General features: G+C 43.2%; 1 protein-coding gene across 2 annotated transcripts in view; it reads right to left on the bottom strand.

Moving 5' to 3' along the window:
* Positions 1-15,031, bottom strand: part of LOC115540669 (dual specificity testis-specific protein kinase 2) — a 30,467-nt gene extending 15,436 nt beyond the window's left edge. Inside the window, exons 1-2 of one of the 2 annotated variants that reach the window (XM_030352152.1) lie at positions 14,494-15,031; positions 12,994-13,961 (exon numbers count right to left, since the gene is read on the bottom strand). In XM_030352152.1, the coding sequence (XP_030208012.1) occupies positions 12,994-13,209 (216 nt within the window). In that variant the 5' untranslated portion in view covers positions 13,210-13,961; positions 14,494-15,031. Of the gene's footprint in view, positions 1-8,411; positions 8,521-12,993; positions 13,962-14,493 lie in introns of those variants that run through there. The other variant, XM_030352153.1, reaches the window with a different exon arrangement.
* Between the last annotated feature and the right edge of the window lie 496 nt (positions 15,032-15,527).

Genomic DNA, 15,527 nt, shown 5'->3' with positions numbered 1-15,527 from the left:
GTTAGAAAAAAGACAACACCATACCGGATCTAGCTACACCGGAAACAAAACAACAAGCACGCTGCACAAAGTTGTTGGGGCAAGCAAGGATACGGAGCGGGTGAAAAGCTCCTTAAAAGTGTGTGTGTTTGTTTGTGTGTCTCTCTGTTCGAGCCTGGGCCCAGTTTCCCGCAAGCGTCGTTAGCCAAGTGGATCGTGAAGTGCGTCGTACGAGCATCGTACAGTTTTCACACCGTTTCCCAAAAGCATCCTTGGTAACGAACGTCGTGAAAATGCTCGTAGCTAACGAGGACTCGAGGGGTACTCGTAGGATGCTAAGAGCATCGTTAGCCTACTATAGCCTCAGTGGCGTCACCAGCGGGCAATCCGTGTGTTGGATGCGTTTTATTAAAACACATCCAATACCACGGAATACCCAGCTGGAACAATTTCGCATCCAAAAACAGTGGTTACCGCCGATATATTACTCATAGATTACTGTTAGATTTAAACAGCAAAGATAGAGACAAGTTAGAAGTCAACAACATTATTTATTGCAGCAATTTAAAATTCCAAAAATACATGCGCAGCCGGAATGTACCGATCAAACGCCACGTCACAAGGCATAAAATCAAATGATTCCATTGCTCTTGTGTGCGAGGTCTCTTTCGAGCTGCACTTGCTGTCTGCCTCTGATATTAATTCAACCATCGTGGTTAAAATGTCCTCATATAGATCAATGACAGAAGACATAGGCTACTGTAGACATGTATCATGCTAAGACCAGCGGTAGTCGGAAAATTTCTGCAGGCGTTTTTTGTTTGCGCACTGTAGGCATTCGGTGAGGCTGTGATGAAGTTCAGTATTGGACCGTGTCTAGACAGTAACCAACATCCCTGACCATAGTTAATCGCGTTTGTAGTCTACACTCAGACGTGAAGTCATTATTGCATGCGGGTGTCTTCATTCATAAAAAAATTTAAACATTCAGGAGTATGCAATAATACAAATTATTCTAAAGAGGTCTAGACTCTGTGCGCAGCCCAGCCTTCTCCAGTGAACCAAGAAAGCCCGCGCCGTGACAACCGGGGTTGGCCCCTCGGTTTTACACAGGAAACTTGAGATAAGAAGGTGAAATCGCCGGGCGTGCCAAGCTGCGACCAAACCGGCTTGGCAGCGTAAAAGACCTACATCATCCTGCTCAACAATATGGGCAGGATCTAGACCAAGCTCTCCTAATCGGGTCAGCAATAGCCGTGTGTCAATGCCTAGCTTCTGCGTTTGAATGATAATGAATGAATGGAACGTTTATATTCTAGACTAGAGTGCATGCCAATCAATGAAACCTTATGCAGAATCAGATAAAGTCGGCTCTCTTTGCTGTGCAAAGCATGTTTCAGAAATCAGCACCTAGTTGTCACACAAGCTGTTTTTGATTTTGTAATATGGAAGGGGGGAAAATGCCGTGAAAAAATGTACGCACAGTGCATTTAGGATTAGGGCCGATACATATGTCGGCCTAGGCCTATTCAATTGCGTTTTAATATTAGCATTCAAATTATTGCAGTCTATTCTTTTCGTAGGCTAATCTGCTGTTGGCCTTGATGGGGAGATGTTTTAACGCTTTTTAACCCCATTTTCATTCCTGCGTCTCCCTCAATACGGACCCCATTTCAGCACCGTGGCAGTAGACAGTTACAATCCTACGAACGTCGTGAGTGCAGTAAACGCACGTTCATGTTAAGAGGAGTTTTGGGAAAAGCACCGAAGAAATTCATGATGGTTCGCAAGATCCATCGTGATAATGATCGTACGAGTGAAGATCCATCATTATCGGGGAACGAGGCCCTGCAAGAGAGTTCAATGTTGTCATCAGCTGTTACGTCTTTCTGACCAATCGCAGTTCAAGGCCCACCTAGGCTGTACCACTTCGGGAGGGGCCGCTTAGTTACTCCCCTCTAGACAAAATCGACTTGGTTGCGATGTTGACAGTTTGTGAGCGTTGCGTCTGTTGAGTGAGTGAGAGGTTGGGGGCGCACAGCTCAGGCTGCCGGACGGCGCTGCAAGAAACTTTTATAAAACGCAATATTGTTATCCCGACAGCCCCGAAACGTTAACGGCCCACCGGGAGTTCTCCCCGGTGGGCCGTCCCGAGTCTCCTGACTACCAGTCCGCCACTGTGTGTGTGTGTGTGTGTGTGTGTGTGTGTGTGTGTGTGTGTGTGTGTGTGTGTGTGTGTGTGTGTGTGTGTGTGTGTGTGTGTGTGTACGGTAGGAATATTCATAATAAATAATAAATGTTATAGTATTTCCCATCTTTGCTGAGCAAGAGTTTTGTTTGAAACTTCAGTGATAGAAACAAATAAAAGCCTGGGCTATTGAAGTCTTTTGGTAGGCCTACCACCTGTCGTGCACCTACCTGATGTCAAGGTGACCGGGTTGAATTCACTGCGGGTCTCTCTTTTTGCATCCATCTTACCAAATATATTTTATTACTGTCCTTCTCAACACTCTGATCTCACTAAAAGGCTGGCAGCACGAAATCAAGGGCTATTTAGAATACTTAGAAAATCGCGATTAAATATATTTAATCGCGATTAAATATATTAATTGCTTGACAGCACTAATATATATATATATATATATATATATATATATATATATATATATATATATATATATATACACATACATTTATTAATAATAATGTTTTTCTTTCTTCAAAATATCTAGAGCAAACAAAATATCGCCATAGCGATTTTTTGACACAGCCCTAATAAAAAGCACTTTGTTAAAATGTATCAACAGATTTCAATGAGTGGTTTTTTATTCATAAGAAAACATTTTTATTTTATATTTGTATTATTATTGATACATGTTTAATAAACCCTTTGATTAAAACTACTCAATGAAAATGATTCAGACATCTCAATGCTACAGTAATGTAGTGCCGGGGCTATGTTCCTTGTATTGTTTATACCACTGCTATTGGTTGCTGATGTTTTCCCATCATGCTATGTTTTAAAAAGGATTGAGAGTTCAATGGTGGGGTCGACGGTAAGTGATTTCGATTAGTCGATGTCAGGTTCTTGGTCAAGTTAAGTATTGGTGTACTCTTGTAGCGATACAATAAAGTCCCTGAAAGAATATCACGCCTCAACTTTTGACATTCACCACAGTGCTATTTTTTACTTAAATAAAAACAGCTCCCCTTATTTGTGTACAAGCCATCTTGTTCTCATATGGCGGCGACGTCGACGTAACACAAACAATGTGGCGTCTATGTACATAGGTCTATAGGTCCATGATAGTAGGTCTATTTACACAGGTCTATAGGTCCATGATAGTAGGTCTATGTACATAGGTCTATAGATCTATGATAGTAGGTCCATGTACACAGGTATATAGGTCTATGATAGTAGGTCTATGAAAATAGTTCTATAGGTCTATGGTAGTAGGTCTATGTACATAGGTCTATGGTAGTACATATATGGTTCTAGGTACATAGGTCTATAGGTCCATGGTAGGGATGGGCGTGAGGAATCGATTACTCGAGTACTCCTCGTTACAAATGAACTCGGTTGGTGGACAGGCAAACTCGAGTTTGCATATGCACACACAAACAAAGTTTTCTGAAGCAAAAATGTATCCATTACTGTGTGGCGCCCACTGGCGCGTTCCGTGCCGTGTGCAGGCACGCCAGAATTAAAAAAGTTAAGAGATGGCGGTTAAAGCAAAGCGCAGCGAAGAATTGAAATACTTTAAAGAAATAGGAGATCATAAGGTGAAATGTAAAATATGCCAAAGGAAATCGAGCTACCAGAAAGTACTATGCGGCAACATATGCTCCTGAAACACAACGGTGAATTCGGGAAAGCAGACCCACAGCCAACAAGTGTGTCGGCTATTTTCACCGCCGCAAGACGCAGCTTTAATCCCGGCCGTGTAGAGAAGATCACAACGCTGAGTATTTCCATAGTCCATTTGCTGCCGTTTTATTTGCAGCTTTAAATTATTTGCAATGGTTAGGCTACATATTTCGTTTTGTTTTTTTTAACTGTGATTTTAAACCGTGATTTAAATTGTGAGACGCATATTTATTTTTGTAAGGAAAATGTGTTTTGAACGTTTGCAAAAACAAATAATGATTACATGTTTGGTTGGTAATATTGCCGTTCATCATCAGGCCTATTCCTGCTGCAGATGCGTTGCATTCTAAAAATAGATTCGATTAAACGAGTACTCGATTGATCCTCGTGGAATTCCTTCGATCACTCGAGTTTGGAATTTACTACTCGTGCCCATCCCTAGTCCATGGTTGTAGGTCTATGTACATAGGTCTATAGTAGTAGGTCTATGGTAGAAGGTCTATGTACATAGGTCTATACTTGGGTATCATGTGACGTCACAGCGTAAAGCCGGCGCCATCTTTAGGACCGCCCAGTGACCGAAAGTAAACAGTAAAAATGCCTTCTATCTGCTGTGCCGTGGGCTGTGATAACAGCAAGTCAAAAAAAACGGGACAAACGTTTTATAACATTCCCAAAAACACAGAAAGGAGACATAAGTGGTTAGCTGCCATTAAAAAAATAAAAAAATAAAAGGGATCACTGGACTCCGACAGAACCCTCCAGGCTGTGCAATGAACTAGGGCTGGGCGATATGGGCCAAAATGAATATCTCGATATTTTTTTACTATATCTCGATACACGATATATATCTCGATATATTTTGAATCTCCTCTAGAGCACATCATAAATGCTTGATTCAACCATGTCTGGCATAATGTTACGTCAGTAATAATTCTAGTATTCCTGAAATATAAGTCTGCATGTAGATTACATGAAACAACATATTGTTTAAACTCATTAGTGCTTTGTATTGGAACAATTTAGAACTTGCACATAAGAAAAGTAAAATCACAGCAAGTTAGATTTACCAACACAACATTTATTCAAACCGTTAATTATTTATTAACTGTTTGCATAATAATTATTATATATACACTGCCAGACGACGGATCCAATGCTATTCTTTTTCAAAACCAAATCCTCAGTTTCCATCCTTTTTTCTCTCTCTCACTGTTCTCACTCACCGGTCGGAGGTACACACACCTACAGCAGCACACCGTCCAGACTACGTCACACACGCGCGTCCATGAGAATCTCGCGGACTCGCAACGGGCGGGGGGAGTGAGTGTGTTTGTGCCATTGCATGTCTTTACCTTTTGTGGAAGAGGGAGAGACGTCGGAGGCGCAAAGAGCTTTTGGCCGTGATATTATACAATTATATTATATTATATACTATTATATATAGAGCTCCAGGAGTCGCAAACGGCAACAATCACTTTCTCCTCCATGCTACAGTTCACCCCGGACTGCACTGCACTGAGTTTGACGGTTGAACGCTGATTGGCTGTTTACGTTACACATGTCACTCAGTGGCCACGCTGTTGAACGCTGATTGGCTGTCATCACGAGAAATTAAAATACATTTCAACTCGAGCGAATTTGTCGCGCCACAAATCCTCGTGAACGCGCTCGCCTGTGCACGACGAAAGTGTGGCGCGACAAATCAAAACTTGTTGCCGGTTTTCACTCGCTAAGAATTCGCCAGATACGCTTCTACGTTCACTTTATATGGGATTTTGTCGCCCCGTCGCGTTTGGTGTGAACGCACAATGAGTATGCCGGCGGCGGCAAAAAGAAACAGATTACGTGCCAATTTGTATTCGATGTTCGCGACAGGGGCATTTTATACATCCCCTGGAGAACATCTCACGATACATCGCATATATTCGATATATCGCCCAGCCCTACAATGAACACTTTATTTCGGGTAAGTTAACTCCTTAAAGGGACACTGTGTAACATTTTAAGTAATTTATTACCTCAAATCAACGTAATCATTTATAAATAAGTCCTCATTGGTGTAAAATTATCTCTGCCAAAAATCGCACTTATCCTCCTGAGCGAAGAATAATTAATAGGTAGTTGCATAGGACGGGTAAGCTTCATGGAGGCTTCCATGTTCTTCTGGTCTATGAACTGCCGAGAGGGACAAAAAGCACTATGTGGTACAGGAAATGCAAACGCGTTTTCACTCTGAGCCAGCGTGAATGATGACTGAAACAATTCACCATCTTGCTCGAGGAGTAATTACTCATACATCATTAGCTTACACTAATGATTCAATGCAGTTTGAAATTTGTTTGAAATAACGAACCTCATCATCACTCGAATGACGCGATGAGGTAGTATTGGATGTCATGACACAGCTTCTTGGCACATACTGCCCACCGTAGTTTTTGAACAAGCGAGCACTATTAGTTTGAATGCAATATACAATTGTACCACTAGATGGGAGTAATTTTTACACAGTGTCCCTTTAACTGACGTTAGCTATCAACCCTAAGATGATACAATGACATGCCACACAACAATGTTGATGATGACAGTGATTCACAAAATAAGATCAGTCACAATTATTTTATCTTTGCTCATCTATAACATCATATAACATCTGTAACATTACTTGTTTCTGGTAGAGATGTAACAAGGCTACACAAGGCACGTAACTGAAGTGTTCCGTTCGCGTTGCGTCTGCTGTAACAATAACCTTCTGCTATAATCAGATGTAATGAAACTAGTCTTCTAAAACTATTTGTTGCGAACGGAGCGTTTCACTTACCCAGTGTAGCCCACCTGTTAGTCTCACACACGGTTCATTAATCTGTCGAAGGGACAGATACAGGAAATTTTTCCTGCCACATGCCACTGTACAATAACAGCTAAAACTCATAATAATAATAATAATAATAATAATAATAATAATTAGAGGTGTCAAGCGATTAAAATATTTAATCGTGATTAATCGCATTAATGTCATAGTTAACTCTAATTAATCGCGATTAATCGCAAATTCTTTTTCTATGCTAAATATCCCTTGATTTTTTTGTCCCATAATTCTTCTCATTTTAATTCTCTTATCAACATGGTGAAGTGCATCGGCTTGCCTTGTGCAAATGATTTTTTATTGATAACAACATTGGCATATACACTGATCAAAACAGGATGATACAAAAAAAGAGCCTATAGTGCAATTAAACGACTGCTTTGAACAAATGTCATTTGAACATAGCAGTCAGGCTACTGCTTCTTTGTTTTGAGCCAAAGAAAAAAAAAAAATATATATATATATTTTTTTTTAATATAAAATAATTGCGTTAATCGCGCGATAAAAAATTTAACGCCGTTAAATTTGGTTTGCGTTAACGCCGTTAATAACGCGTTTAACTGACAGCTCTAATAATAATACATTCTCAAAGCACCTTATATGTTTTATCTGTTCACTTGCACCTTATATTTCTACTTTGCACTACAATTATACTGCTTATTTATAAAAAAAATATGTTACATTTTATATTGCTTCTTTTTTATATATATGTCAAGGTTGTTTCTCTGTACTTGTGCAATTTCCCAGCTTGGGATCAATAAAGTATATCTATCTATGTATCTATCTAATGTGTCACTATATGTCATTCTTACACCCCGACTATGTGCCAAGTTTGTTTGATTATCTCACACCTGAGCAACGCAAAAGAAAAAGAAATAGCTACAGCAAATTTGAGCAAATCCAAGCTGTCCAAAGAAAGAGAAGGACGCATGATGTTGGACCTGTGGCACCCTGTGATGACACCTCAGCTCAGGAGGGTAGAGTTCAGACAGCTGATCACAACTACTGTAACTCCACAGTCGATGCTGAGAGCAGTGTACCATGCTCCAATGAAGCCTGCCAAGAAACTGTCAGGAAACTGACAGAAGTGTGTACTGCACTGAGGTCAGAAGTTTATCAGCTCAGGGAAAAGGTTTGCAAGTTATCCTTCAGCCAGGAAACCTTCCAAGGACAATGATGACATGGTGCAGGACTTAACTGGATTCCATCCTTTGCCAAGCTGATGGTTGTCCTCACTTTTGTGCTAGAGTTCCTCAAGGTGGGACCTTGACTGTCTCCCTTTCAAAGCTTTTTAATGACTCTAATGAGAATGAGACTGAATTTACCACTGCACTTTGTTTCATTTATATTTCATGTGTCAAAGCCTACTGTGGGCCGAATTTTTAACAGTACATTAAATGTCTTGCATGATAGGTTGTCTAGATTCATGCTGTGGCCCAGTAAGGAACAGATTCAAATAAGTTTACCCATGTGTTTCCAAAAATAGTAGTTACAGAAATTGTACATCCATAATAGACTGCTTTGAAATTTTCATTGAAGGACCTAAAAACTTAAGAGGCCGAGCACAAACATATTCACAATACAAGCACCACAATACTGCTAAGTACTTGATATCAATAACTCCACAGGGAGTCATATCGTTTGTGTCTTGTGGCTGGGGAGGGCGAGCAAGTGCACATTACAGAGAACTGTGGCTACCTGGAAAATCTGGTACCTGGTGACCATTTTCCACCGGGCGTGGCTGCGGAACGTCTCAGCAACGTCCCAGGAGCGGCTCGCCGTGCCGCAGCGCTATCATTCCGTAGCATTTCTATTTTTGCCGCAAGCCGTTGCTGAACCGCGTACATTTCAACAGAGCAGATCGAGCAGGGCAGGAAGTGAAAAAGTAAAAGCCATAGAGCATCCGGTCAATTTTCAAAATAAAACACAATACTCAGCTCATGCAGCCTATCACAACGTAATTTATGTACCAAATCATCCTTTTTATAAGGGCAATGGCCGGAAGGACAAAGCGTGGCATTTAATTGCAGTCGTTTTGGGAGTGGAAGTTGAGTACATTAGGTTTAGGATTATCGCGTGATCTCGTGATCTCGCGTGAATACGGCCGGCTCGCAACGCACGTTGCGCTACCGTAACGCGCCCGGTGGAAATGCAAGCAGGGCAGGGTCGCAGCCGTTCCGTGCCGCAGCCGTAACGTTGCCGCGTCCAGTGGAATCCCCGGGTAAGGGACATTTTCCTTATAAAAAGGATGATTTGGTACATAAATGACTTCATGTTGCTGAACTTCGACAATGAGTCTCTCGTCGTCCATGTTGCCGACCCTCTGAGACCCTTTGATTGATTGACTGCTGACCTGGTGCCACCGGTCATGACGTAATAATGTTGATGTGAAGTTACATGAGCTGAGTATTGTGTTTTATTTTGAAAATTGACCGGATGCTCTATGGCTTTTACTTTTCACTTCCTGCCCGGCTCGACCTGCTCTGTCGAAATTGACGCGGTTTAGCAGCGGCTCGCGGCAAAAATAGAATTGGACGGAAAGATAGCGCCGCGCCGTGGCACGCTGCTCCTGGGACGCTGCTGAAACGTTCCGCGGCGCGCCCGGTGGAAATGGTCTCATTGATTAGAGTGGAAGCGATCAGCAGCGGTGACCGCGGCGCAGCCGTCCCGCGGCGCGTACGCCTCCGGTGGAATCAGGCCTTAAGGGAAGGAAGGCTAAGGGAAGGAAGGCTAGAGAAGCTAACGCTGGCAAAGGACCGGCAGGATCTGTGTGATCGCCTGGCAGTGTGGTACGCCCTGAGAGAGGGAGACAGGTGGAAGGTGTTTGACGGACATTGAACTGGAGCAAAAAGGAGGTGGATGACCCTTTTCCCACCCTGGTTCGGTTTACTCTGTAAATAAACCATTCTGCGTTTGAACTACTCTGTGTGTTGTGTAATTTTATCTATCCGACTTGGTAGCAAGGAAACCCCACACCCACTGGCCCGCTATAATAGTTATATGGGTCTAAAGTAGTAGGTGTATGGTAGTAGGTCTATATGTTTATAGGTATATGGTAGTTTGTCTATGTACATAGGTCTATGGTTAAAGGTCTATGTACAGACTGAACTTAGTAAAGGGCTCCCACATGGACCATTGACCAGGGTTAGCGAGGAATTAAAAGGTAGCTGACCCGAAACCATTGTTATGAGCAACACATGTCTGTCAACAATGACACCTCTGGGAAATGCGTCTCTGGAGTGAGGAGACAGATGGGGCTTCAAGAATGCCTTGATCAAGGAGCACCTGTTATTTTAGGAGGAATACTCTTAATTTATCCTCAAATGCAAATATTGCATTGTTGCAACATTGTCACAACTAGCGTTGCATCATTAATGAAGTTAGAATAATGATCTGCAGAAAATATATTTTTCTACCTGCATGGAAATGAGAAACTGCATTCAATGTTGCACACTTCAGTGTTTCCCTCAGCACCGTATGGTTAAGGCCGCAGCCTTAACAGTAGGGCCCCGCCTTGACTAACAATGTATAAAATATACATATATATATACATTTTTTCAATAAATATTTTTTAATTATTATGCAATAACAAGGTACAAAACTCTCGTAGGGAAAGAAAATATACTTCCATCAAGTACAAAAAATAAAGATAAATAATGCATCGGTAATACTGTTCAAAACAATAGTCGTGCCACAAAGCGTTTTGAATGGAATTGAAACAGTGGCATCAGGTGGTCACATATATTGTTGCGAACTGAAACTCTCACCGAAGACCACCCCCGACTCCTTGACCACCTTGACTAAGACATTTCTGTGCGAACAATATGCCATCTATAAACTCTACATAATATATAAACTCATATATAAATGAAACAATGTTTTCCCCACATCACCAAACCAGTGATATTTAAATCGCAATGGTAATAGACACTGTTCCTCTGGGAAAAGGGTCTCTGGACTGAGGAGACAGATGGGGGTTTAAGAATGCCTTGATCAAGGAGCACCTGTTATTTAAGGAGGAATTGTTACAGAATACTCTATGAAATGTTATGATATCTTGCTCTAATTTTGTTTATTTTGCCTTGAATTAAAAGAGTTGGAATTTTAAGAACACAATGACCAATTGTCATTAACTCTCCTGAACAGACTTAAAAGACCCTAATTGTTGTGGAATTTCACTTCTTGAGGAACCAGGGCGGGTTCCTGAAGAAGTTAATCTCAGAAGCATAACCAGAGAGCAAACACTTTGAAGGTTTGGCTGTTTGCTGAGCCTCCTACGCAATGAGTATGCAGTGGAGAGCAGGGCTACACGCTGGCTCAAGTTGAAGCACACAATGTGTGGTCTACCAATGGAGAGTACAGAATACAGTGCACACTGTTAAACGTCAAGTTCTCAGAGGAACTTGGAGAGTCTTCAATTTGAAACTGAAATGATCGAAAACACAGACTACTGTATAGTTTCCATAATTTCCTTGATTCTTTATCATTCCATAAAACTATCTTGGTCTTTGAAGGACGGAAACAATTTTAACAAACTCTGGGTAAATACAGAACGCTAGCAAGGAGGTTTATCAATGTACAACAGATGATTCACACTGAACAAAGAAACCAGCACCTGATAACAACTCCTTTCCTCTGTTGTGGATGTTGAGCTGTAATGTTATTGCGCCCTTTGGTATTCTTAGTTGAGGAAATCAGATGGTTATTGTTGAATAACCAATAATCGGTTTATTCAACAATAATTCCAAAAAGGTCTAAAAGGGGATCAAAGCACCTTTTAGGTTTAGATGTTCTGTTAAAAAAATAATCTCTTGGATACGAACCGATTCCTGAACTTGAGTATCGGACGATACTCAAGTTATATAATTAAAACAATACATTTATAGGGTTAAGCTTCCATGCATCCATGTTTTTGCTGGTAGCTCAAACACATGTAGGTTGGAGATGATGCGTTTCACATTCCGACTCTCCACCTCCGACCATTAACGAACACAGCATAACACCACACATGTTTGTGTCTTCTTTGCCTGTGTAGTAAATGAGCTAGTCATCATGTGACGGTATCGGAACAGTGCATTAACCTGCGTACTTGCCGATACCCGACTGCATTTGAGGCAGTACCGGAGGAAGTTCCAATATTGGTATGGGTATCGGAACAACTCTACTTTTAGGAGCCCACAGCGGTCCCATCTTACACCTACTCAGTGGCGGCTGGTGATCAAAAATATTGGTGGGGCACAGTAATAGACAGGGTTCCCCCCCCCCCCCCCCCCCCCCCATAAAAAATATTGAATTTAATAGATTTTATTTCCTGTATTCTGGTGCATTTTTGGGATGGCCACTTCCTATTACCTATTACCTACTATTCATTCAGATTCATAGCCTACATCCTGACTTGCAGGGCCTGGACAAGCTTACATTGCTATACAGACCTATGTTATGGCCATTCCACCAGCCATTGCTATTTTACCCATTGTTGTTATTCTGATAATGAGACAAATCATGATCACTGTCCTATAGCGTCCATTTTTTGTGAGTCTCAATGTCTACTTCAAATGCAGTTAGAAATATGGGACAGTGGCTTAATTTTGTTTATATGCTACAGGCCGAAAGACTAAATTAATATGTAACTTACTTGCTCCTTTTAAGTATAACATTGCTTGGGGAGTCCAATTCCGCTACTGTAATGGGTGGAATGTGCTTACAACTCTCTGGTAGTTAGCGATCTATCTCTTCTCTACATGTAGTTGCGTTGCGCGAATGCTGCTGAGGGAGGTAACCTATTTGATTGATTCGCTGAATTGTCCAATGATGTGGTGATAACAAAAAAGAAAAGCGACACCATTGGCCTTGGGCGCACACTGGTGCGACCCGAGGGCGAATTTTCTTGCGCCAATGAAAAGCTGTCTCTGCTTGATAGACTGCAAAAAGTTAGCGAGCTTACATTGACTTCAACGTGGCCGGCGCCCCTGACTTGGAGGAGGGCTTTATTTCGAATGACCAATAACTAGCCTAGCCCAAATCATTGACGTTCAGACGCATTTAAATGGTTGCTGGCAGTGAAAATTATATCACACAATTAAACGAGGATAGACGCTATGTATTTTTGTTGATTTATTACGAATTGATAATAGTTGATTAATAGTTGGTAGATATATTCAAGTGAATATTTCTCGGAGGGGCGGCGCCCTAGCGCCCTCTATTGACCCACCGCCACTGCACCTACTACAGAAACCCAGAGGCCGACAAAAACCAATCAAACGGCTGACAACAGGCCTACCTTAAAGACCTCGGAGAAGAAGCCCGACCCGATCTTCTCGCAGAAGAAGTCGTCGATCCGGGCCAAACTGGAGATGGCGCTGCGCAGGGCCCGGTAGGACGAGGGGCGTATCCGGTTGGGCGCCTGGTGGCAGTGGGCCACGGGCCCCTCCGGGTCCCTGTCCACGGGGTCCGGGCAGCGGACACAGCAGTCCTTGTCACCTTCGTCATAGTCCATTGTAGCGTTTGTCTACTATATGCCCTTCTCTGTTAAACTTGCACCAGGCAGGTTTTCCACTAGCAGCCCCTATGAGTTGTAGCTAACTGTAATGAGAATTGTAGAATTGGTTGGTTTCGCCGGCATAAGAAGACCCGGTCGACCAGCGACCGGTAGACCAGTGACCGGTAGACCAGCAACCCGGTGGACCAGTGACCCTGTCGACCAGCGACCTGGTGGACCAGTGACCCGGTGGACCAGTGACCTTGTAGACCAGCGAACCCGTGGACCAACAATCCAGTAGACCATTGGCCGACAGACCAATGACCCGGTGGACTAGTGACCCTGTAGACCAGCGACCCGGTGAACAAGCGACGAGCAACCCGCTGGACCAGCGAACCGTTGGACCACCAACCCGCTCGACCAGCGACCCAGTGTACAAGCGACCAGTGACCCAGCGGACCAGCGACCCGGTGGACCAGCGGCGTGGTGGACCAGCGACCAGATGGACTAGTGACCCGCTGGATCAGTGACCCGGTTGACCGGACACCAGGTGGACTAGCAACCCAGTGGGCCGGCACCCCGTTGGGCCAGCGACCAGCGACCCAGTGCACCAGCGACTCGTGGACCAGCGAGGTCAGAACTGCCCGAGTGCGCAGCTGACAGCACGTCCCTTCCTGGCGGGTTGTATCATTGTGGTTCGGTCCCTTTGGTCAGTCTTGTCCAGAAAGGCTCGGGTAACCCTTTCCTTTATCTGTATGTCGTTTCCCGTCCTGAAATTGAGGAGAGAAGCAGAAACTGTGACTCAAATACAACTGACATTCTAATTCAGCTGCAAATAGACATGGTCTAGACCGTGCTCTCCACAGAACTTTGAGCAAATGCCAAGCGCCCACCTTGCAAACCACATCGAACACATTTATCCATCCTACTTTACAGACTTGCATAAAAAAGGAAACTTTAATGCATTCCTCATGATAATGGTGGTTGACTTCTTTGCGATGCGTTTCCTTCTTTTTGGTCCTGCAGCAGCAGCAGCTATGCACGGTGCGGTGGAACCATAAGCCATCACCTCCATGTCAGAAATAGGTCGCCTGGGGCTGGAAGCTGCGAGGCTTAACCGACAGAAGCCCGATGTGAGGCCGTTTACACTTCACTGTTCAACACCGGTGCGTTGTTTGCAGGTTCGCCTCCAACATAGTACATCGATTGTGGAATTCATTGTAAGAAAATTCCCACCAGCATGAAGCTGGGATGACCGCTATAGCGGAAGATCCGCTACCTCTTGCATACCTCTAATCTTACCTCTTTGGATTAAAATAGCGCCATAGTCATGTTTTTGGTGAAGAGGCGAGGGTGTTTGTTTGCGGCAGTACGCAGATCTCCGTGCTGGCTTTAATCCCCCGTTAGGAGTTGATAGTGGTCCAGATCGCAGCTCCAGTGACAGCTCAGACGGCCCCCATAATGATCGGCCGCGGTACACCGGCTCAGCTATCCTCTGATTGGTCGGAATAAAAAGGTCGCGTAGACAACATACAGACAGTGACGTCAGAAACGTAATTGGTTGGCGGCTGAACCTAAACCAGTTCCCACTGTTCACATTAGGATTTTTAATCATAGTTGAGATACCATAAAACCATATCCAGATCTGAATTGCAGTTTAACAGGCAGCACCTGTTAAACCTTCGTTTCTGAGCCGGATATGACGAAACACGACGCTGGCGAGGATGATGCTGTGTGGAGGATGATGATGAGGATGATGGTGCATTCACGTCGCTGGAAATTATGGGGGAAACATTTTCGCGGCGTCGGAAAGTTCGCGTGAACGACACCTCATGACGCTGTTATGATTCTACTTCCCTTCGGCAACTCGGGCCAAATTTTGATCAAGCCCCCAGGAACAGTGCATACTTCCGCAATCCACCAGTGCTCAGCGGCCAAGCCTGGTATTGCAGCTGTTTAAGCGGGCTGTGGATGGGTCCCTCGATTCATAGAGCCCAGAAGTAGATATCTCCGTTCACTCCAATTCAAGTGGGGGACAGGAATGTTTCTCCGCAAAAAATGAATGGATATCAATCATAGGCTCATAATTATCTTTATGCCATGTTCTAAAAAAAAAAAAGTTTTCTCTTTTCAAAACGCCACCTCAAGCGTTTTATTAGCCGTTTCATGCTATTATTTTTTGCTGGAGAAGGAGTTGTGGGCAGCTGGGTGTCTTGAAAGGCGCCTCTAAATTAAATGTATTATTATAGTGAAACATTTTGGCTGAATCCGAATACTCCTACTTGACTGCTATAAAGGCCTAGTATGCATTTTGTAGTACGCCACAAATATAGCGC

This window comes from Gadus morhua, chromosome 3 (genome assembly GCF_902167405.1).
Source record: "Gadus morhua chromosome 3, gadMor3.0, whole genome shotgun sequence".
NCBI classification, from domain to species: domain Eukaryota; kingdom Metazoa; phylum Chordata; class Actinopteri; order Gadiformes; family Gadidae; genus Gadus; species Gadus morhua.
This window is presented reverse-complemented; position numbering and strand designations above follow the sequence as displayed.